At 43.0% G+C, this 25,600-nt stretch overlaps 1 protein-coding gene across 4 annotated transcripts in view; it reads left to right on the top strand.

Moving 5' to 3' along the window:
- The first annotated feature begins 2,041 nt into the window (after positions 1-2,041).
- GOPC (golgi associated PDZ and coiled-coil motif containing) overlaps positions 2,042-25,600 on the top strand; it is a 55,610-nt gene continuing 32,051 nt past the window's right edge. Inside the window, exon 1 of one of the 4 annotated variants that reach the window (XM_089652167.1) lies at positions 2,042-2,422. In XM_089652167.1, the coding sequence (XP_089508293.1) occupies positions 2,168-2,422 (255 nt within the window). In that variant the 5' untranslated portion in view covers positions 2,042-2,167. The remainder of the gene's footprint in view (positions 2,423-25,600) is intronic. The other 3 variants (XM_089652165.1, XM_089652168.1, XM_089652166.1) reach the window with 3 other exon arrangements.

Below are 25,600 nucleotides of genomic sequence, written 5' to 3'. Positions count from 1 at the left end.
TTTCACTTGGGGTGGCTATCCAGGAAGTCCCTACATTTGAGAAGCGGGTATGACAGTTTCACAACTAAGAAGGTAATGAAGGTGTCCACTAATTACTGTAGAGGGAGGTTTGGTGAGGCCTGGATGTGAGTCAGCTCCTATACTTTCATACATTTTTTGTGTATTTTTGTGTTCCAGCTTCCATACATCAGAAGGCTACTCTACACATCCTGACTTATATTGGGAACATATTCGCTGAATCTATGGTTCACTCTAATACGAGTTGGAAATTCATGGAAACCTAGGATCAAAACCTCACCATTACCATATATTGCCTTATATGGTACTCTACTTGCCTAAATGACCCTGATATGAAGACGCTAAGTGCTTTTAAAATGATTTTATTTGCTTGACATGTTCACCGTGCTCATGTTTAACCTCCTTATGATCTATGTGATCAAATAAAGTATTGCCTGTAATTTTTTGTATCCATATTACTCCGCGTGGATCTCTTAGTAACCTTCTTTTTTCAGGTAGGGGTGCTCTTGTCACACTACCATATTGTTCAGTATGCATTTTCTGGGTTTATGGATCCACACTTATATACTAAGTGAGTCGGAGATATGATTATGACACCAGCTATTCGTGTCATTCTAGGTGGCCTGTTTCTGCTCTATTTTTGTGAGGAAACATTTGACCTCTGTAATTGCAAACAAAGGCTTCTGTACCAAATATTAACACTGATTTTCTGGAGCTTACAATCTAGGAGAGAGGGGCTAGTGGTACAAAAGGTAGTAACTGTGGGGGATGGACTGGTAGGAGGAGTAGAAGATTCCAGTATTAGCTTAGGGCAGGATAGGCTTCCCTGAAGAGATAGGTTTTCAGAGATCGCCTAAAAGTGAGCAGAGTAGGCTATAGTCTGATAAATTGGGGTAGAGTGTTCCAGAGGATGGGGGAAGCTCTGGAGAAATCCTGGAGACGAGCATGGAAGGAGGAGACAAGGGAGCTAGAGAGTAGGTCTTGCGAGGAGCGGAGTACGGTTTGGGTGATATTTAGAGACAAAATTGGTGATGTAATTTGGGGCAGAGTTATAAATGGATATATATATATACACACAAACTGTATGTTGAAATGTGTTTTTATTACAAAATATTTTTAAAAATATATTTTTTTAAAATATATTATTCAGATTTTTTTAACATATAAAAAAGTAATTTTAACATATATTTTTATATATATTTGTAAATGCATTCCAAAAATGTATTTTTGGATTTTTAAATACATACAGTATATTTGAAATGTATTTTTAAAAATATTTTTCATTTATGTTGTAATAAAAATGCATTTCAACATGTAATATATATATATATATATATATATATATAGAATATTGCCAAAATTGTAGTATTTCAAATACATGCCAATATATTTGGGAAGAATATTTTTAAAATATATTTTTCTTCCATGTGGGATGGAAACACCTTCACTTTGAAAAGATTAGGTCTCACTTCCTGCTGTGCCTCCCAGACAGGACGTGAAGTGAAATCTCCGCAGGGGCGCCTGTTAGGAGTTCTGATAGCCTCCTACCTGAAAACTAATAAAGCTTTGTCTTTAGACACACTTGAACAGGAAGCAGCGTTAACTATACCAGTAAGACACAGAGCTATCACAGCTGGACGGGTGTGTCTAGCCTCGCGGGACTTACATAGCGATCTCTCGGCAATCGCTTGCTTTGTTCTTTAGCCTATCAGTTGTGGCAGACAAGAAAACACGAGTACCGATGTATAAACGGAACTGACTAAAACGTTTACGAAGCGAAGAATAAGGAGACGTCCAACAGCGGCTAATAACGAGTTGAGGACAGGGTACTCCAATGACTTCGTGGACCATCACAGTACACGTATATTACGATAAGTAAAAGCATTGCAGACAAGTACTAGGTCTAGCCAGGGCAAAAGAATTCGCCCCCGCCCCGGTGGCCACTTTATCCAATCATAAATGAGGGTTGGAGCACCTAGCTGTAGCTGGACCAATCTGAGTGCGTCGCACACTTTCAGGTCTTGGCTTCACTACCGTAATGGGCCAATCGGAAGGCAGCGTTGTAAAACGATTAGCCAATCCGCCGGCAGGTTGCCGTAACGCCTGGTGTGAGTGACGCTCTCCATCTTCCCGTCTCCGCTGCGCTGTCATGTCGGCAGTACCGTGCTCGGGTGCTTCATCCTCGGGGCCGGTTCCCGGGATGTCCATGTTCCGCTGGCTGGAGGTCCTGGAGAAGGAGTTTGACAAAGCCTTCGTAGATGTGGATCTGTTGCTGGGAGAGATAGACCCTGATCAGGCCGACATCACCTATGAGGGCCGCCAGAAGATGACCAGCCTGAGCTCCTGCTTCGCTCAGCTGTGTCATAAAGCGCAGACCGTCAGCCAGATCAACCACAAGCTGGAGGTGAGTGAGGGGCCTGTGTACAGGCTGGCAACATGGTTCTGGGGGGGGGCTGCCTGTGGTCATATGGCTTGTCAGTGTCCTGCATGGGGCCATACAAACCTATCAGCAGCCTTGTGACTGAAGTCACCCCACGTAAGGGCTTTATATCTTAAAGAGGAACTCTACTGCTGACTTTTACAAAGTGCCTGGGGTCTAGTGCTGTCTTCCTGCAGCCTGCTCTTCTTTTCGCCATGGGTCACCGCTGCCACCATCTTGGATACTGGCACCAGCTGTGCTTTCCTGGCAACTCACCCCACTGCGCTCGCACCCTGCTTTGTGAATGGTCTTGCAGCCTCCAGGGACATGTGATGTTTCCCTTGCAGGGGGCGGAGCAGGGAACGTCATCCTGGCCCAGGTGAGGATTGTGGAAGCGATAAAAGTCAATGCACATTTTCCCCCCCCCAAATCTCCCCAGCCACCCTGAAAATCCTGTCAGTTACAGGCAGAGGAAGAAAAATCTAAAGGAGATTGTATAGTGTATGGCCAGCTTTACACACAGCCTCCCTAGACCAGTTAAAAAAAAAAAAAAAAACTTTTTTCCTGGAGTTCTACTTTAATCCTTACATACTCTATCCAAAGCAAACAAGTTTTTGTCTTTACATACACTTTCACCCCCTCAGGTTGGAGGTAACACAAATCCTAAAGTCCCTTTTACATGGGGTGAATTCTGCCAGCGGATCCGCCTGCTCATTGGGGAATCTGTTCGCTAATCCTTGCTGAGCAGGCAGATGACAGGTCCGTGTTCGCTCTGCTTATGCAAACAAAGCCCGCTTTCTCCTGTAATCAGACTGCCTGTCCATTTACATCCTACTGTCATCCGATTCGCTACATCAGTGGTCGCAAAAACTGTGGCCCGGGGGCCAGATGTGGCCTTTTGTTTGCTTTTGTCCTGCCCTTGGGGCACTATTTCATTTACCGATACCAATAATGGGGCACAGTTCCTCCCAATGACACTAATGTTGGGGCATAGTTCTGCCTAATGACTCCAACAATGGGGCCCAATGACACCAATGGTGGGGCACAATTCCTCCCGATGACACCAGTGGTGGGGCACAGTTCCTCCCGATGACACCAGTGGTGGGGCACAGTTCCTCCCGATGACACCAGTGGTGGGGCACAGTTCCTCCCGATGACACCAGTGGTGGGGCACAGTTCCTCCGGATGACACCAGTGGTGGGGCACAGTTCCTCCGGATGACACCAGTGGTGGGGCACAGTTCCTCCGGATGACACCAGTGGTGGGGCACAGTTCCTCCGGATGACACCAGTGGTGGGGCACAGTTCCTCCGGATGACACCAGTGGTGGGGCACAGTTCCTCCGGATGACACCAGTGGTGGGGCACAGTTCCTCCGGATGACACCAGTGGTGGGGCACAGTTCCTCCGGATGACACCAGTGGTGGGGCACAGTTCCTCCGGATGACACCAGTGGTGGGGCACAGTTCCTCCGGATGACACCAGTGGTGGGGCACAGTTCCTCCGGATGACACCAGTGGTGGGGCACAGTTCCTCCGGATGACACCAAGAATGGGACATTTTCTACTCCCGATGGTTACAGTGTGGCCCTTCTTAAAGCAGTGTTCCAGCTGAAAGAAAAAAAGTCAGCAGCTATAAAAACTGTAGCTGCTGGTTTTTAATATACAGACACTTACCTGTCCCTCGGTCCAGTGGTGTCTTCACCACCACTGGTTTCACTGGATGTCTTCTCTCCCTGGTGCTGGCATCTTTAGTGTGGGCACCTGACTGTGACAGCTTGTGGCTTCACAGCCGGGTGCCCACTGTGTGTGCGCGAGAAGCGCTGCGCTTTGTGAATGGCCCCGTAGTCTTCTGGGACCTGTCACATGTCCCAGAAGACTATGGGGAGGGAGGGGGGAGGACAACTTCCGCTTCCGATCGCCTAGGTGATTGCAGCATAAGTGGGAGCGGGTACCTGTCAAATTCGGGTACCTGCTCCCCAAAGGTGCCAATCCTTAATGGGGAGCGGGGTACAAAGCATTATAGCAGAACGTCCCCTTTTGGGTGGAACTCCGCTTTAAGTCTTAAGGAAAGTACACTGGCCCATTGCTTAAAAAGTTTGGAGACCCCTGCGCTAGATGGATAGGGTGCGGATCGGATACCGACGCTCCTTTCTAAAACATACTGATTGACATTTATACTTAATCATTTTATTTTTTTCTCTAAAATACACTCCCGACCTTTGACTTTGAACATTGAAATTTCACCCTGACCTTGATCCTAACCTGACACTGACCTAGATCAACCTCTAGCTATTTTTTAAAATTAATATTTATTTTTTTACACACACTTCTTTACACTTTTATTTTCTAGCAAGGAGAAAAAGATACAATGTGCCTTTTTCTCCATTCTGTAGTAGAAACACACACGGGGTGGACCTAACAGTGACGGAATGCTGTGATAGCCAATTAGAGGCTATCGCGTGATCAGGAAGTGAGCCCATTCACACAAGGTGCAGTAGGACTGTGCTGGACATAGTCCCACTGCCAGACAAGACAAAATGCCTTGTCTCCCACCAGGCCAGTTCACACCACCACATTGCAGTGGTGTTTGTTGAGAAAAAGTACAGCTTGTTTTTTTTTTTCAGTGCAATGAAATCTGCTGCAAACCCTCACCTTGTATAACAACCCATTCAGTTTAAAATGGAAAGGAAAGGCAAAACATTTTTGGATAGATATAAAAAAAATTATTAATACTGTACCCCCACTTTTTTTTAATACGTGATCACACTTAACAGCACACTGATCTTTCCAGTGAATGGTGGGGGGGGTTTGTCAGAACAAGTCTGATCACTGGAGAAGTGCAGCGCATCTAGAGAAATGACCATGCTGTGCTTTCTTGCCTAGTGTGGTAAGTTTTTAAAAGGAAAGCAGAGGGTCTGGCAGGAACACTGAGAAAGCTATAGAAAGAGAACAGGACACTTTTTCATATAAGTACATTGTACAACAGAAACATATCAGGAATATGAAATGTTGGGTTTACATATTTTTCAATGAAATGCGATTTTGTGACAGTTCAGTAAAATTTATTAATAAAAAAAAAAAAGTAAACAGTTATAAGTGTCGCAATTTTCCCTGCTGTCATCCTACTGAACACCAGCAACTGCATTCTAGCGCAGCTTCTGGTGTGGATGGGCCTTAAGAGTTTCTAAACATTCCAGACATGAACACTGGTTTGTAAATCTTGCAGCATGTTGGATGGATTGTTACTGGAGTCCAGTAGAATGTGATAGATTTTTTTGCCATGTGCTGTTCTGTGTTTTATCACACATTTGGCTGCAGATTTGTGTGTTTTGCTGTGTTTTTAGTTTAGCAAAACATGCATTAAAAACTTTCAAATGGTTATAAACGCATTGTTAGGGCTCGTTCACACTTGACTCATTTCTAACTCTTCCCAAACGCCCCTATAGCATTTGACAAGAGTTAGACTATGCAAGTTTTTGAGGTTTTTGATAGGCGTTTTACAAGCGTTAAAACTGCACCACAAACGCCTATAATGAAGTTAATGTTATTAACGCTCCGCAAATGCCTTGCAAACATCTGCCAGATGTTTGAGGAGCATCACCAAAGACTTGAATGGGAGGTGTTGAAAGGCTTCAGCTCCTCCTGACTGGACATGAGGCGTTAATTTTGTCGTGCCACAATGCTAATGCTTCAGTGTGAACAGCACTGTGTGCTGCCTTGTGTATAATTTTCATAGGCATTTGAGGAGCGTTAAAAACGCCCCTTAAACACCTGAAAAATGCCTGCCTACAAAGCTAGCGTGAACGTAGCCTTCTACTGACCTTTTTGAATTGAATCCAAGATGAGCAGTGTGTCCTAAGCAAGGGTTTGATGTGTGCCTGAACAAAGGGATATAAGCAATGCTGCTGTGGTGAATGGGACTATATTGAAATGACATTTCTGTAGAGCTCTGTGTAATAAAAAAAAAAAATAAATAAACCGTGTGATGTGCTGGGGGGTGGACCTTTCTGTTTCAATATTTTTATTAAGAAAGTTTTGCTTTAAGAATACAACAAGCTCAAGATACGACCACGCATGGGCAGAGCAGAACAAAAACACATAAACCGATACATCCTGCTGACTTGTATTAGTCAAATAACGTAATGTCCAATGACATCAAGGAGGGACAGCAAAAAAACCGAACAAAATAATAGCAGCAGTAATCCAACATATTATCAGAAAAAGAAGAGGAAAGAAAAAATGTTAGAAGAAAGGAAAAAGAAAATAAAACAAGGAATCAGAAAGAAAACATGGAGGAAAGGGAAACTAGAAGAATCACAGATCCAGGGCTAGCACAGGCAGCGACTATAAGAGGCCATAACTAGTAGGAGGCAGGGATGGCAAGGAATAACGTATCCAAGGTTCCCAAACCTTAAGGAATCTCGGATGAGAATCATGAAGAATGCTAGACATCTGTTCATTGAACAACATAGCATTCATCCGGGTCTTCACCCCCTGGAAGACAACCAACGGGGTTCTCCAAGCTTGAGCTATAGCACGTTTGGCCGAAATAAATAGGTAGGATGCCAATTTTTGCTGAGACCTAGGCAGACCCAAAATTGGTCAATGCAGGAGGGCCACCCTTGCATCCCTACGGACAGGGGGTGGACCTTTCAATCATCTGTTCATAGATCCTGTCACATTTGTAGAAGCTGTACTATGGCTTCTCTGAATGGAGGAGCTAGGTGGAAAGGGCAGGCATAGTCAGCCTCTAGATGACAGCTTTTCATAGCCCCCTCAGTTCTAATAGCCCCTACTGCACTGGAAGATCCTTGGGGGGGGGGGGGGGGGGCGGCTTAAGATTTCCAGAAGAAGGAATCCAGGAGCCAGCAGCACAAGGGACACTCTGGGTTAACAGCAAGTCATATCCCTTGTGCTGATTTATGTATTTTTTTGACTAAACTAATGCAAGCCATGCATGAATCGAGTTTTGTCTGATTCAGCAGGGACCGGTCAAATTTTGATCCATGTATGAGTAGGGTGGTTGTACAGAAGTCAATCTACTGTCAGATTTTTTTTTTTTTTGCTCAATCAGCACTGCGAACTATAGCTGGCAGCACAGTGGCTAAATGGTTAGCACTTCCACCTGGCAGTACTAGTCGTTGGTTCGAATCCCAGCCACAGAACCACCTGCCTGGAGTTTGCATGTTCTCCCTTTGCCTGCGTGGGTTTCCTCCGGGTACTCCGGTTTCCTTCCACACTCCAAAGACATGCTGGTAGGTTAATTGGATCCTATCTAAATTGCCCCTAGTATGTGTATGTATGAATGTGAGTTAGGGACCTTAGATTGTACACCCCTTGAGGGTTAGGGACTGATGTGAATGTACAATATATATGTGTAAAGCGCTGCGTAAATTGACGGTGCTATACAAGTACCTGAAATAAATATTCTGATCGGGGAGGGGGAGTCTCCCCGCTTTCAGGATGCCAAGGCATAGTGGGAGGATTCCCCCATCCGCCTTTGAATGTGTAGATGGAGTCAAGTCATCTTTTTGTTTTTTGTATAAGCTGTTTGTTGAACAAAAAATGGATCTATAGGCAGCTTTAGGCTTTAATTATTACATCATGTGTCTATATACTTCATGGAAGACATGTCTCAGAACAATTCTCTCCGTGGGAAAACAAGTCATTTCAGAAACTGAAGATGGAATCCTACGTGACATTTGTGTTTTGCAAACAAAAGATGGCAGCGTGGGGATAGATTAGATGCTTTCTTGGAGCAGTTGATGGTGGTGGGAGGAGGAGTAGGATGCATGGTGATCAGATAGTTTGCTACCATCTACTCTTTATGGCCAGCTGACAGTGAATTCTTTTAACTTTCACACACTACTCTTTGATCCTCTGAACCTACAACAAACACACCTGTCTTTGTGTTTTATAATGTGAAGTGTACATAAGAAGACATTCTCCCTAGTCTCTTTTCTAATGGTATTTTTACATGAACTTTAAAATGACTACATTTTTCTAATACATAAGGGTGAGTGCCTTAAGCTGGGTATATTCTAGGGGATTTTTCAAGGAACATCTGCATGCATATTCTCTGTACATTTAACAGCTTGATGAATGTTGTTCAAAAGGAGTTCAATAGTTTTGTTTGCTTTCAACATTTGATTTTGGAATTAGTTGACTTTACTGAATTAAAACCACATCTACTGTTAGACATTTGTTCACTTGCGAAAAAATTTCCATGCTGCTTCTTCAAATTTTCTCTTCACTGCAATCAAAACAAATGTCAATGACTAGAAAATAGAACAAATGTTCTTAAACCAAAACATTTTGAACAAAAATCTACTAGTGCAGTAATCTCCAAACTGCGGCACGGGGAAGGGGGGCAGATGTCACTCTTTGCTTGCTTTCATCTGGCCCTTGGGGCATTTTCATTAACTGATACCAACAATGGGGGCATAATGCCCCCTGCTGACACCAATGAAAGGGGCAAAATTCCTCCCAATGACACATATGATGAGGCACAATTGGTCCCAATGACACCAATGATGGGGTGCAGTTCCTCCCAATGTCACCAATGATGGAAAACAATTCTTTCCACTGACACCAAAGATTGGATGTTGTTTATTCCGACTGATGGCAGGACCTTTTCTATTCACATTGGCCTCAGTCTGGCCCCCCTTAAGTCTGAAGGACAGTTAAGAAGACTTTTTTGTTTTGAAAGTTTGGAGATCCGTGTACTAGTTTATACCCAGCTGTACAAATGTGTACAAAGTGTTGGTGTTCACCAAACCAAATGTCTGTTGCCATTTCATCATGTAGATTAGAAAACCAACAAAGCACTAAGGGCTCATTCACACCCTTGCTTCATAACAATGCATGAAACCATTTGCTGATTTGTTCTGCCTTTCAGCACCTCATGCTGCTAGGGAGCACACTTGCATTTTCCTACACTACATTGCAGAGCTGTGAACCATCACTGCTTTGTAGTGGGGTGCCAAGTAGAAAATGCTGTCATTTTGTTCAAGTAGGTGTTTGGGTGCTTGAGCAGCGCATACAGAAAGTCAGTGTTCTTTTCTTTATGCAGGTTAGAAAAAGCAGAAAATGAATAGGCTGTCTTAGTGCAAAGCATGTAGCAGCAAAATTCAGCAAGATACTGCCACATTAACATTGTAACCAAACGGTATGAATAGACCTAAGGAGTTACTGTTCGGGTTTAGGGATACTCTGGCTGATACAATGAACTTCAGTTTACCATCTAGGTGCAGCCATTCAGAGCCCCCAGCTGATTCCCCTTGTAAGCAACAAAGGACTTGTTCAGTTTGTAATCACACATTCCTGAAAGATCAATGGATTGGCTTGTCCATATGGTCAACTTACAATGAAATTCCTATAGTTGGCTAAGGTAATCAGTATATTAGAGACCTTATTAGCTAGTTGTGAGGTCAATATTAAAAAGGAAATATGTAATTTGCAATTACCCAATCCGGTGCAGCCATTCAGAGCATGCACACAGCAGGAGACTGAAATTGCACCTGAGGTCTGCTTTTTTTTTTTTTGTTTTTGACAAAAAGGAATGTATACAGAAATATTAATAAAAAAACTAAATATGTGTGTATGTATACAGTCAGGTCCATAAATATTGGGACATCGACACAATTCTAACATTTTTGGACCTGACTATATATATATATATATATATATATATATATATATATATATATATATATATATATATATATATATTTTACAGGATTTATATGGCGCCAACAGTTTGCTTATATATGTATATATATATATATATATATATATATATATATATACAGTGGGGATCGAAAGTTTGGGCACCCCAGCTAAAAATTTGTATTTATGTGCAGAAAGAAGCCAAGGAAAGATGGAAAAATCTCCAAAAGGCATCAAATTACAGATTAGACATTCTTATAATATGTCAACAAAAGTTAGATTTTATTTCCATCATTTACACTTTCAAAATAACAGAAAACAAAAAAATGGCGTCTGCAAAAGTTTGGGCACCCTGCAGAATTTATAGCATGCACTGCCCCCTTTGCCAAGCTGAGACCTGCCAGCGTCATGGATTGTTCTCAATCATCGTCTGGGAAGACCAGGTGATGTCAATCTCAAAGGTTTTAAATGCCCAGACTCATCTGACCTTGACCCAACAATCAGCACCATGGATTCTTCTAAGCAGTTGTCTAGGAAACTGAAAATAGTTGACGCTCACAAAGCTGGAGAAGGCTATAAGAAGATAGCAAAGCGTTTTCAGATGTCAATATCCTCTGTTCGGAATGTAATTAGAAAATGGCAGTCATCAGGAACAGTGGAAGTTAAAGCAAGATCTGGAAGACCAAGAAAAATATCAGACAGAACAGCTCGCAGGATTGTGAAAAAAACAATTCAAAACCCACGTTTGACTGCACGATCCCTCCAGAAAGATCTGGCAGACACTGGAGTTGTGGTACACTATTCCACTATAAAGAGATACTTGTACAAATATGGTCTTCATGGAAGAGTCATCAGAAGAAAACCTCTTCTACGTCCTCGCCACAAAAATCATCATTTGAACTTTGCAAATGAACATATAGACAAGCCTGATGCATTTTGGAAACAAGTTCTGTGGACCAATGAGGTTAAAATTGAACTTTTTGGCCGGAATGAGCAAAGGTACGTTTGGAGAAGAAGGGGCACAGAATTTAATGAAAAGAACCTCTGTCCAACTGTTAAGCATGGGGTTGGATCAATCATGCTTTGGGGTTATGTTGCAGCCAGTGGCACAGGGAACATCTCACGAGTAGAAGGAAAAATGGATTCAATAAAATTTCTGCAAATTTTGGATGGTAACAGATGCCATCTGTGAAAAAGCTGAAGTTAAAGAGAGGATGGCTTCTACAAATGGATAATGATCCTAAACACACCTGGAAATCCACGGGGGATTACATCAAGAGGCGTAAACTGAAGGTTTTGCCATGGCCTTCACAATCTCCTGACCTCAACATAATTGAAAATCTATGGATAGACCTTAAAAAAGCAGTGCGTGACAGACAGCCCAGAAATCTCAAAGAACTGGAAGACTTTTGTAAGGAAGAATGGGCAAAGATACCTCAAACAAGAATTGAAAGACTCTTGGCTGGCTACAAAAAGCGTTTACAAGCTGTGATACTTGCCAAAGGGGGCAGTACAAGATATTAACTCTGCAGGGTGCCCCAACTTTTGCAGACGCCATTTTTTTGTTTTCTGTTATTTTGAAAGTGTAAATGATGGAAATAAAATCTAACTTTTGTTGACATATTATAAGAATGTCTAATCTGTAATTTGATGCCTTTGAGATTTTTCCATCTTTCCTTGGCTTCTTTATGCACATTAATACAAATTTTTAGCTGGGGTGCCCAAACTTTCGATCCCCACTGTGTGTGTGTGTGTATATATATATATTGTGGGGTTAGCTCAGGTGGGGGATCTCCTTCCCTGGGACAAAGGTAGACCGCACAGCAGGCTTTCGTCAAAATCTGACTGGTTGTCAGTTTTATTAAAAAGGTTTGCAAGAAATATCAAAATAAACAAAACATCAAAATAAACCCTTGCCATCCAGGCACTAACTAAACAGCAGATGATTCCTCTCTCAGAGGTGAAGGGCTTCTCCCTGTCACCAAAACAAAATAACAGCAAACCTTTTCTTGCAGGTATAGTCCATACACACAGCTCTCAGAACACCTCTCTGAGTCCCAGGCCACGAGCAACTCCTTGCTCCAGCCCTGCCTTATTTATACCACCTGTTGGTGGTCATCAGTGGAGCCCAAACTCTGGTCCGGACCCACCTGCTTAACTGTGGCCCCGAAAACCCGGAGTGGACTCCACCTAAACGGTCAGGTATGAGCATATGCGAGGTGACACATAGCGTCCCTCTATCACCTCGCCGTTCATCCTGTCACAATATATATAAAAGATTGGCTTTAAAGTGAATCTTGGTGAAGTGACAGTGCCTGTTACTTTTTGGATTGGGGAAAAAGGAGGGATGTTATGTGACTCACTATCCTTTTCATGTGACAATGCTGGTGCTTAGAGAGAGATTGGTCACCTAGACATCCAACACTGCCACTTGGGAGCCGGGTTGATAGTCTTTTAAGCTGCAGGTTTGTGTTTGTTTTTATCTACAGATGTTCCTTAGCTGAGTAGTCAGATTTTTGGTAAAGGTGAACTATGTATTTTATAGACTATCTTCAGTCCTTTTTTATAAAATTAAAAGTCAGCAGCTACAAATACTTGTCCAGGGATCGAGCACTGTCTTCACCTGGGCGCCGCCATGTTTACTATGGGAAGCCAGCTGTTACTCCCTGCAGCCAAAAATGGAAAAGGAGGGTAGGGAGGAGGAGAATTAACAGAACTTCCCTTTTTAAGGTGAGGTTCCGCTTTAAAGTGGTAGTAAACTAAACATTTCTACTTTCCTCCTTTTGAAATCATTAATAATGTACATGGTGTTGTTTTTACAATCTGTCTGACCTGTGCCGTTCTGCAGAAATCGAGCTATGTTCAATCCAGTGACGTCACTGGCATATGCACATTTTAGCTGCGATTCATGGTATGTTCTGTGTGCAAACAATCCTTTTTGTCGGATGCTATGCCCACATCATCCCCTCTGTGGCATTGCATTGCAATCCTGCGAGAGTACATCCCCACACCCCCTATATGACTTACTTACTGCCTACATACTGCCCATGTATGAGTTTACGGTTGTCACCATTGAGAGGGGGTGGAAGCTGGATGCAGAAGAGGGGACCCAGGATAGCAAAGACCAGCTAAAACATGTAGACATGAAAGTAAGGAAAAAAATACTTAGCATACAAGATTTTTCGGCAAAGAATATAACAATCTGCATTGTCATCTCTTAGCCTACTGCCCTTATGTTTTTCAATTTGTGTCAGATGAGTTTACTACTGCATTAAGCTTACTCAGGGCTTTATCTCCTATTTCTGATGGGAAAGCAATAGAATGGTAATCATTTTGTGGTGCTGCATGGCTAAGATGTATTTGAATGAGTAAACTTCCTGTAGATTTTTCAGCGTTCAGAATCTTGATGGATATACTATTTATGTTTTGTGAAAGATCCAACTCCTTTCATCAGGTGTCTGAATGTTAGCATTCTAAAAGCTTAACAAGCACCTGGGACGTTTGCCATATCGCAGTGCAATGATGCAGTTTTTTAATTGATTCCCCTGTTTTAGAAGCATTTCAGAGATTGGCTTGTGTTTTTTTTTTTTTTTTTTTTCTTTTGTGATCTCTACACTTTTTACTTATTAGGGCCATTACTTCTAAATGGTAAGAATAACGAAGTGCTGATGTGCTTTACAGTTATCCTATTATCCTACAGCCTGTTTGATTTGCAAGTGTGTGTGTGTGTGTGTCATCAGTTTTCCTCTGGTGTGCATGCAGAGCTACATACAGTGTGAAATGTTGATTGCATGTAGCAGGTGCTGTTCTCACTGTTTTTAATTAGGACATGTTTTTTTTTTTTTTTTTCCCCCCAAACGAGTAGTACTGTTATTATATTAGCAAAACCTCATTATTTCATAAGTGCATGGTTATATTATACTTCCTTTTTGTTCACAAATCCAATTTAGTTTCCACAGATTTTAGCCACTTGAATTCCTGAAGCTTTTACCCCCTTTCTGACCAGGCCATTTTTTTTTTTTTTTTACAATACAGACTTGCGTTATTTTAACTGACAATTATGTGGTCATGCAATGCTATACATAAATTAAGTTTTTAGACATTTTTGTCCCCACAAATAAAGCATTCATTTGGTGGTATTTTATCACCTCTGAGTTTTTTTTTTTTTGCGCTATAAGCAAAGAGACTGAAAATTTTGAAAAAAAACCCAATATTTTTTACTTTCTGCTATAAAATATACATTTATTCTGCTACATATTTTTGGTAAAAAAAAACCCCCAATAAGTGTATATTGATTGGTTTGCGCAAATGTTATAGCTTCTACAAATGGCGCTGTGTTTGTGTATATGTATGTATATACACATATTTTTATTTATATATATATATATATATATATATATATATATAGATATAGTTTTTATTTTATTTTAATTTTTTCATAGTAGTAATGACAGCGATCAGCGACTTATAGCAGGACTGTGATATTGCAGCGGACAATCGGACACTAACTGGCACTTTGTGGGAACCAGTGACACTAATACAGTGATCACTGCTAAAAATGAAAGTGAATGAAATAGTGCCGCAAGGGCTGGACAAAAGCAAGCAAAGGGCCACATGCGGGCCACAGTTTGGAGACCACTGTCCTAGACTATCAGCAGGTGCCGGAGCTCATTCATTGGCTGGCACCCGCTGATTGGCTTCTGCTGTGACTAATCACAGCAGAAGTGGCGCAGCTGCACGTGCACCAGCTACCAGGAAGTGCAGAATCACATTTATGTACGTGATTCTGCACAGTGCGGCCGCTCTGTAGCAGTATATCTGCTCTGGGGCAGTCACCAAATGGTAAAGTAGTAAAAAGGGAACTATCAGTAACTTTTCAAGTTTGCGTTAATAAGTTCCTGGCATGTCACAGTATGCAACTACAATACAGCTGTACCTTTTTTAATAATAATTCTCTGAACTCTAGCTAAGTGATGTTGCCTAGGCTGGGAGGTTCAGTCTATGTAAATGACAGCAGTTTGCTACAGGCAGGTGAAAGCATTTACACAGTTCAGCTGGGCATACACTGATTTAGGGCCCGACCACACCAGTTGCGGTGCATTCTCAACACAGAAATGCGCTACTCTTGTTAGACATACGCGGGTTCTCCCTGCCACTCTAAGCAGAGAGCAGTAACTGTCAGGCTCTCACTGGAGTGCTGGGCTATGGAGGGAGCAGCTTGCTCAGGCTACTGGGTGGATCCTGACCTTATGTTTGTGATTTTTTTTTTTTTTTTTTTTTCTTTCCCCAGCCTGGACCGAAAGCGGGCTAAAGTTCTCTGTTGGCTGAAAATGGGTAACAGGTGTGCAGAATGAATGAGCTTTGGCTGTCCTTTAAAATTATACAATGTATTAGTATGAAAACTTTCTACTATGAGATCAAAAATGTAAAATTGTAACATTTCACCAGAGGAAGATTATTCTTTGAATTAGGGCCACTTCACACCAGAATGCGTTGCAGGTTTGTTTCCTGCACTGCGTTCAAAATGCTCTGCACTTGCGATCTGCAGTGGGTGTCAGTGCAGTGCAGAAGTGCCATGCAATTCAGTTTGTTTTTTTTAAAGTAGTACATTCACTACTGCGTTATTTAAAGCGGCGCTCCACCCTAAAGTGGAAGTTCTGCTTTAAGGACTGGTCCTCCACTCCCCATTAAGTATTGGCACCTTTGAGGAGTAGGTACCCAAAATTGACAGGTACCCGCTCCCACTACCGCTGCTGACCAATCAGATGCCGTCTAGCCCAAACTGTCATCTCTGCAAGTAGAAGAAAGAGACGGGCGGAGATTTCAAATCCCTGCCATTTTCTCCCCTCTCCGACCACTGACACTAAGCATGGGATGCCTGCAAGGAGGTTTCCCGCACCGCTCCTGTGTGAACTCAGGTTAGGACAAGCCTGAGTTCACACTGGAGCAGTGGGGAAACCACATGCGATTTGGACAGATATTGCATTCCTATTCAAATCTCATGCTATTCTTTGCAGTGCGATTTGCGTCCATTAACTCAAATCGCACTGCAAAGTATCGGTACTTGGTATCGACGAGTACTTGACCGAAAGTATCGTTACTTGTACTCGCCGATATAAAAAAAAAAAAATGGTATTGGTGCATCCCTACTAAAATTTTTACACTTTTTCACCAATCACTGTGTCTGTTGACACATTTTGGATTATATTGATTATCCTGTTAATGGGATGAAGGAGTTGATGAGATGAGTAGTGTTTCCTGGCCAGCACCACTGTTCCCTCCAGTATAAGGTAAATTTACACTAACTGTTGATATAACTGCTGGAAAATGGTCATTGTCAGATTTATCATAAACCTCCCAAGTGCATGCACTTCAATACCTTTATTAAATGCCACATTATAGTCTATCAATCAACCTTCAGTCCTGGACACAAGTGAATAGAGGCCTTTTCTGGTTAAAGCAAAACTATGTTCACCTCTGTGATGTCCAGCAGCTCCCTTGCTGGCACATCTTGACCCAGACGTCATCAGGTTCACTGTACAATGTAAAGAGGACTGCAAACAGGCAGGTAGGAATACTTCATTGCAGGAGATACATAGGGGGAGATTTACTAAAACTGGTGCGCTCAGTCTGGTGCAGCTGTGCATGGTATCCAATCAGCTTCTAACTTCAACTTGTTCAATTAAGCTTTGGCAGTAAAACCTGGAAGCTGATTGGTCTCTGTGTAGAGCTGCATTCAATTTTATACTGCTCAGTTACCATAAGGTACCATGCAAAGTATTTGCAGTTTCAGTGCCCCCATTTTAATAATTTGAATGGATAAATGTTGGGTATCAACATTCTGCATGTACGACTTTTATTCACTCATTACAACATGGTGTCATGGCAAAAACTGGTTCTATAGAAAAATGTTTTCTTTTGGCCCCGTTTTTGCTGTGCTGGGAAACACATCCGAATGAGTGAACTGGCCTTTAGCTCTTACAAAATAGATAACCGGAAAAGCGACATTCTACAGAAATGTCTTCTATGTTATTCACTGCCCTCTTGAATAGCTAAAAGTTGAGTAGAACCACTCTAATCTTTTGTTCTGACATTTCTGTTTTCATTTCTGAGGAATCTGAGTCCTGACCTCGCTGGACAGGTTTTTATGTGGGTTAATGTTTCACAATTGTTTGAACACACCTAGTAGTTTATAATCATTAATCTTTTGATCCTGTTTCTTGCTAAACTAAAGCAGGCCATAGACTGCTCAAAAACCACGTGTTTTTTTGAACGATAAATGAAAAATCGGTCGTTCGTTAAACCAACGTTACCACCAACAATTACAAAAATCGGCTGACCAAGTCATAGAGTCCACCCCATATAGCAGCCAAAACTTCTGTTCCTTCCAGGTCATGGCTAATGCGCATATTTTTTTTTTTTTTGTTAAAACGATCGTACGATTTGGCCATCATTGCTGCAAAAATCGGTCGTTTTCCACGAATTTCCAACATGACCAATAATCCAAAAGTGCAAAAAACTCGAACACCAGCCGACCAATTAACCCACTAACAGTGCGAAAATTGGCCGATTAATCTTTCGGACAAAAAATTGGCCGATTTTTGAACAGTCTATGGCCGGCATAAAGTTTTTTTTTTTTTTTCTTTTTTTTCCTTTGTCAAACAATTGTTAATTGGGCATTGGGTCTTTTCCTGCAAGAGTTTTGCCCATTCACACCATTTGACATTTGTGTTGGGCTACAGTGGGCAGCTGTGTGTGTATACAGGGAAAAAATAATAAACACACACAAACACTTGCCAAAAATATTGAGACACCCCTCCAAAACATTGGGTTCAGGTGTTCCAATCCCCTCCATGGCCACAGGTGTATAAAATCAAGCACCTAGGCATGCAAACTGCTTCTACAAACATTTGTGAAAGAATGGGTCGCTGTCAGGAGCTCAGTGACTCCAAGCGTGGTACCGTGATAGGTTGCCACCTGTGCAATAAGTCCATCTGTGAAATTTCCTTGCTACTAAATATTCCACAGTCAACTGTTAGTGGTATTATAACAAACTGGGAACAGCAACTCAGCCATGAAGAGGTAGGCCACATAAAATGACAGCGGGGTCAGTGCATGCTGAAGCGCACAGTGTGCAGAAGTCGCCAACTGTCTGCAGAGTCAATAGCTAAAGGCCTCCAAAACTGATAGCCAGGCCTTCTCGTCCGACATAATTTCCTGACCTCACAAATGTGCTTCTGTAAGAATGGTCAAACATTCCTATAGACATACTCCTAAACCTTGTGGACAGCCTTCCCAGAAGAGTTGAAGCTGTTACAATTGCAAAGGGTGGGCCAACTCAATATTGAACTACATGAACTAAGACTGGGATACCATTAAAGTTCATGTGTGTGTAGAGGCAGGCATCCAAATACTTTTGGCAATATAGTGTGTGTATGTATATTTATATGTATGTATGTGTGTGTATGTATATATATATATGAACAAAATTGTTACCTAATATGGTGTTGGACCACCTTTGGCATCCAAGACAGCCTGAATTCTCTTAGGAATTGACAAATATTCTGTAAGTCTTGGATGTAGATAATAGAATCTATTACTACTCTTCATGTAAAAATCACTCCAGTTCTCACAGATGCCGGAGGCAGAAAATGACTGTCAGCTTTGTTCTCCAGAATTAACCATAGTGGCTCTATGATATTGAGGTCCGGCTACTGCAGTGCCCAGGGAAGGTGAGACTTCGTCTGCATGCTCCTCAAACCATGATTTGAAAGCACCACCTGTGTGAATCGGAGGGTTCTTGTCTTGGTAAATGGCACTGTCTTCAGGAAACAATATCTGCACCATGGGGTGCACATGGTCAGCCAAAATGTGTACATGGTCCCTGGCAGTGTCTCTATCTTTCAAGGTGATGATGGGACCTGCAGACTACCTAGATATGGCTGCCCTAACTTTGATTGTGTTGCCACCATGCTTTACTGTTGGCACAAGACAGTCCTGGTCATAAGCTTGGGTAGGTGTTTGCCACATGTAAACGTCCAGTGGTTGGGAATAGTGTGAAGCTTGATTTATCAGACCATATTAGTCTTCCATTGATCGATCGTCCACAATTTATGGGTGTTGCACCGCTCTCTTCTGAGTATTACTATCAGTCACTAGTGGTTTGGCAATTGAATCTCGCCCGTGAATTTTTTGCATACAGAGTTCCCACTGCACAGTTTTTGCGGACATGGACTTTGGAAAACTGAGATTAAGCTCTGCAGTCACTTTTGCAGTGGTTGTTTCCTTATTGCGGGCCACTCTCCTGCGCAATGTCCTTTTTGTCTTTTTCAATCAGTTGTTATTATTATTATTATTACATCTAGTTTATATAGCGCCAAAGGGTTTGCTCAGCGCTGTACAATAGAGGGGTGGACAATACATGAAACATTACAGCACCTACAAACAGCACACGAGGGGTTATAGGGCCCTACTCTTTCGAGCTTACAATCTAGGAGGGAGGGGGTAGTGGTACAGGAGGAAGTGGCTGTGGGGGATGGAGTGGTAGGAGGAATGAAGGAGAGCAGCAGTTAGGTGAGGGTGGGGTAGGCTTCCCTGAAGAGGTGGGTTTTCAGGGAGCGCCTGAAGGTAAGGAGGGAAGGTGACAGTCTGATGGATTGGGGTAGTGAGTTCCAGAGGATGGGGGAGGACCTGGAGAAGTCTTGCAGATGTGCGTGTGAGGAGGAGACCAGGGAGCAAGATAGAAGGAGGTCCTGTGAAGAGCGAAGGGTACGGGTAGGGTGGTACTTGGGAATCAGGTTGGTGAGGTAGTTAGGGGCAGTGTTGTGAAGGGCTTTGTAGGTCAGAGTGAGTAGTTTGAATTTGATGCGTTGGGCGATAGGGAGCCAGTGGAGGGATAGGCAGAGGGGGGTGGCAGAGGTGGAGCAGGTGGTGAGGTGGATGAGTCTGGCCGCTGAGTTCAGGTTGGTCTGAAGTGGGGAGAGCCTGCACTGGGGTAGGCCGGTGAGGAGGGAGTTGCAGTAGTCAAGGCGTGAGGTAATCAGGGAGTGTACGAGTAGTTTAGTGGTGTCTGGGGTAAGGAAGGTGCGTATTTTGGCGATGTTCCGTAGGTGGAGCCTGCATGTGTTTGTAAGTGATTTGACATGAGGTTGGAAGGAGAGGTTAGAGCCCAGAATGACTCCAAGGACTTTGGCTTGCGGGGCGGGATTGATGGTGGTGATGTTAGTAGTGATGGATAGGATGGGGGGGGGGGGGGGCGCAGGCAGGAGGGAAGAAGAGAAGCTCGGTTTTGGAGAGGTTAAGCTTGAGGAAATGGAGCGACATCCAGTCAGAGATGTCGTTTAGGAGGTGAGTGATGCGGGCGGAGAATGTGGGGGTGAGGTGGGGGGTGGAGAGGTAAATTTGAGTGTCATCAGCGTAGAGGTGGTAGTTGAAGCCGTGGGAGTGTATGAGTTTGCCAAGGGAGGAGGTGTAGATGGAGAAGAGAAGGGGTCCAAGGACAGAGCCCTGGGGGACCCCAACAGAGAGGGGGAGTCAAGGGGAGGTGGCACCATTGTAGGAAACGCTGAAGGAGCGCCGGGATAGGTAAGAGGAGAACCAGGAGAGAGCGGTGTCTCTGATGCCAAGGGAGAGTAGTTTTTTAAGGAGGAGGGGGTGGTCAACTGTGTCGAAGGCCGCGGAGAGGTCCAGGAGGAGGAGGACAGAGTAGTCGCCTTTGGCTTTGGCGGTTAGTAGGTCGTTGGTGATTTGAGGAGGGCGGTTTCGGTGGAGTGTAGGGGACGGAAGCCGGACTGTAGTGGATCAAGGAGGTTGTTGTCAGTTAGGTGGGCGCTTAGGCGGTCATAGACTAAGCGCTCCAGGAGTTTGGAAGTGAGTGGCAGCAGGGAGATGGGTCTGAGGTTGTTTGGGTCAGAGGGGTCCAGGGAGGGCTTTTTGAGTATGGGGGTCCAGGGGGCAGGTAGTGAGGCGGGCTTCTGAGAAGACCCTGGTGACTTCCTCAGTGGTAGCGGGGCTGAAGGAGTGCAGAGCTGGGGGGGTTACGGTAAGCGGGGTCTTGGGTGTGGAGGGGGGCAGTGCGGTTGCAAGGTCAGAGGAGGGAAGAGATGGGGGGGGGGGGGGGGTGGGCTAGGTGGGGAGGTAGATTGCGAGTTGACTATGTCCTGACGGATTACATCAATCTTGTTGTGGAAATGAGTGGCAATTTCGTGGGCGGTGAGTGAGGTACTGAGTGGAGGAGGGGGGGGAGAGTAGGGAGTTGAAGGTGGAGGAGAGTCGGCGAGGGTAGGAGGAGAGGGTGTTGATCAGGTTTACGAAGTAAGCCTGCTTGGCGGCGTGGAGGGAGGAGGTGTAAGTGAGGAAGGCAGATTTGTAGAGGGAGAATGAACGGGGGGACCTGGTTTTGCGCCATAGTCTCTCTAGCGCGCGACTGCGGCGTTTGAGGCATTTAGTGTGGTCGTTCTGCCATGGTTGGAGCGGTCTGGGTTTGATGTAGCGTGTGGTTAGGGGTGCCAGAGAGTCTAGGGTAGCTGATAGTGAGTCGTTGTACGTGTTAGTGGCTAGGTCAGGACATGACAGTGGAAGGATGCTGTCGTGTAGGCGGTCGGCAGCTAAGTGGAGGGGGGCCGGGTTCAGGTTGCGGAGGTTGCGGCTGGTGATGGTTTGGCGCTCTGGGGGGGGGGGGGGGAGTTAGGGGAAGGGGAGATGGAGAACGTGAGGAGGTGGTGGTCGGAGAGAGGGAAGGGGGTGTTAGAGAACTGGTTGAGGGTACAGAGCTGGGAGAAGACGAGGTCAGTTGACCATGTTGACTGCATTTATGCTTATCAGACGACGTTTCCCAGAAACTGTATATGCCGTTATAACCTTTGATGCTGTACCTCGCTATACTGCAAATAGATTGGCAACTTCAGCTACAGAGGCACCAACTAAGCGGGCACCAACAATTTTGCCCTTAGAAGTTCAGTGAGCTATGACATGACTCTGTATTACTGGCAGAAACGAGGCTTCCCACCTGTTAGGCAGGTGTCTCATCATACAGCGGAAGCAAAAGAATGTTACATCACTTTCGCTTTCAATGTGAAACATGTAGTAACTTACCTGCAAATCGTGTAGTGTTTCCATATTATTATTATTTTTTTTTTTTTTTTTGTGCTTTTTAGGAATTTTTTTTTCTTTTTTTTTTTTTAAGCAACTTTGGGTGCTTTCATAGAGATTATCACCAAACAGATGCCTTGACATAGAATTATGACCTAGGGTCTGTTTACAAAGGTTTTTCCCTCAAGATTTACACATTTCACCAAAGTAACACATTTTAATGATTGGCTTCAACTGGAAAATTGAATAAATTCTGGGTGAAAGTTGTGTGAATCTTGGGTGAAGACGTTTATAAATAGAATCCTAAAGTGTGTGTGTTTTTAACAGGAATATATTTTATTTTCATTAGGGCATCTGTACTGTGAAAATTATGCTTGAAAAGGACAAGCAAGTGGGCACATGACTAGCCTCCGGTATTACCTGTAGGCTCCCTACAGCTGAAGTTTTCCCCACTATTGATCTTGGCATGCTCTGCTATGCACTCTCTGTACCAGTGGAGAAGGAAGTTGCTCCCTCATATCAGAGCTGGTGACTGGTGATCTACTTGTGTGGAAATATAATAGGAAGCAGCAGGAGATGTTCACAAAGCACAGAACCACATAATGAATGAAGCAGAAGCAGGGATCTCCACTCCAGCAAGCAACACAGTAGTGACCTCACCAAACCTCATTACAAATTTGAAACTAACCTTTACAAATGATCTCACATTACAGATATACAGTTACACAAGAGTGCCAAAGACACCCTCCTATACCAGGAATTGAACAGGGTATGGTTGTCTAGAGTTCAGGTCCACTTAAAGTGTTATAATGAATGCAGGGTCCTGGGTTTAATATCTGGTCTCCCACAGTACACAGAACATACAATGCAGTTATTTTAGTACATATAAACTGCTAAATACCTTTTTTTTTTTTTATCAGCAGTTAGAAATCACAAGACTGCTCTATCAGTATCCAGCAGAGCACTGGTTAAAGCTTGTAGGAGGAGTTTTCATTCTCCTCTGATTGTCCTATGAGGCTGCTGGACTCCAGACCATCTGTATAGACAGCGCTGATTGGGCCTGTGCTGATCACATGCGTACTCCCAAGAAAAAAAAAAAAAACCTCTCTAGCAATACACAGCAAACTATGCATGTGCAGCTTGCCTTCAAGGCTCTGTTCTATCCAGCAGATGGAATGGGGACAGTAGAAGAAGGGGGAGTATCATAGAAGTCAGGATCAAACATCCTTTTTACACAATGCAGAGGATTAACCCCTTAGGTTCCACAGTGAGTATAACAAGCATGCTTTACTGCATATACAGACTGATTTTACTGTTGTGTGTTTCATAACACTTTAAAGTAGATATGGTAACCTAAATTTAAAAAAATTACCAATGATGTGCTGATGTAATTTGCAAGTAGTTGTTTCAGGGTTCAGCAATATCTTAGCAAGATTTCCTGGGAAAAAGAAATTGCCAAGCAATCATATTTCAAGGGAATGTTAAATGGGGAAGCTGTGTATATATAGCAGCAGACCACAACGACTGCTCAAGTTTGACTCCACATCACATGCAAGACCTAGACTTTCATTTAGTGACTGTGTAAGATTGTGATTTGGGGAAGTTCCATTTTACATGAGTTCTTGTGAAGAAGTTAGAACTGAATATGCTTATATGTGGCTGGATTCATATGAAATTTAAGATCTTACTGTTCATATTTGATTAATATGGAGGACAGAGTAAGGAAATCAGGCATTGACACAATGATTTGCTTGCAGATAATTAATAAAAAAAATTACTATCCAGTAATTCTCTATTTAGTTAGTTAATCTGGTAAATAACATTAGTTGTTTAAGTCAGCTGTATAAATCTCAACCAAGCTCAATCTAAATTCCTAACAAACCCAAACAGATGGGGATAGTTAAAGTATATGTAAACCATCACCTTGTAAAACAACTCATTGCGTTTAAAATAGAAGTGAAACATTTGTGTATAAATATATATATATTAAAAAAAATAAATATATATGCCTTTTTTTCCTTTCTTTATAAGTGATCAAATTCCCTCTTAACATTCCCAGTGAATGACTGTGCAGTGCGGGTGTGTGTCATCACAAGCCTGATCATTGGAGGACAGCACACACAGAGTTCCAGCACACCTAGAAAATTGACCATGCTGCACTCTCCCGCCTAGTTTGGTCAGTTTTTAATAGGAAAGCAGAGGGACTGGCAGAAACATTAGGGGTATCACACAGAGGAATCAATACAAAGAACGGGATATTTTTTTATACACGTTCATGGTACAGCAGGCACATATGAGCAATATGAATTATTGGGGTTACATTTTCTTTAAGGTCAATCAAGTGTGTGTCCAAGTACAACAAAACACAGTATATGTCAACCCGGACTACTTTTTTTTTTTTTTGCAAGGTTTTATAGAGTTGTGCCCATTCCAATAAATAAAGTGACAATGAACTCTGGTTTAAAAAAAAAAAAAGTCTATTCAAGTATGTAGTCTTAAAGTCGTTATAAACAGCCATGTATATCTTAGATTGTACACCCCTTGAGGGTTAGGGACTGATGTGAATGTACAATATATATGTAAAGCACTGTGTAAATGGACGGCGCTATATAAATACCTGAAATAAATAAATTAATGTGTAAGCTGTACCTACAGGTAAGCCTATAATAAGGCTTACCTATAAGTATAGTAAATATATCCTAAACTTGCATCATTTTAGAAGATATTTGTAGCAGCTGGTGGCACCACCGGAGCTGTTTTGCGCCCATGACTCCTCGAGTGATGTCATTGTGGCTCGGCCATTCAAACGGCCAGAGCCTGTGAACCCAGAAGGAACACTGGGTGAATATTTGCTGTCAGCGGTGACAGTGTGCCATTGGAGGGATCCATTTCACAGTTAAGTCTGTCATAAGGTGCTAGTATGCTGTTTGGCATTCAGTGAGAACATCATAATTAATTGTGATCAACCTGAGTAGGAATTTGCTTACTTTAACTGCTGATTGCGGTGTCATGCAACGATTTACCCAAATTAAATGTTATCTTTTTTATTCACACAAATAGAGAAACAGCCCCAAAGCATGATGTTGCCACCCCCATGCTTCACAGTAGGTATGGTGTTCTTTGGATGCAACTCAGCATTCTCTCTCCTCCAAACACGACGAGTTGTGTTTCTACCAAACAGTTCTATTTTGGTTTCATCTGACCATATGACATTCTCCCAATCCTCTTCTGGATCATCCAAATGCTCTCTAGCAAACCTCAGATGGGCCATGTACTGGCTTAAGCAGGGGGACACGTCTGGCACTGCAGGAGTCCCTGGCGGCGTAGTGTGTTACTGATGGTAACCTTTGTTACGTTGGTCCCAGCTCTCTGCAGGTCATTCACTAGGTCCCCCATGTGGTCCTG

Source organism: Staurois parvus, unplaced genomic scaffold, assembly GCF_062004578.1.
Source record: "Staurois parvus isolate SC_StPar_1 unplaced genomic scaffold, SC_StPar_1.0 ptg000672l, whole genome shotgun sequence".
NCBI lineage: Eukaryota > Metazoa > Chordata > Amphibia > Anura > Ranidae > Staurois > Staurois parvus.
This window is presented reverse-complemented; position numbering and strand designations above follow the sequence as displayed.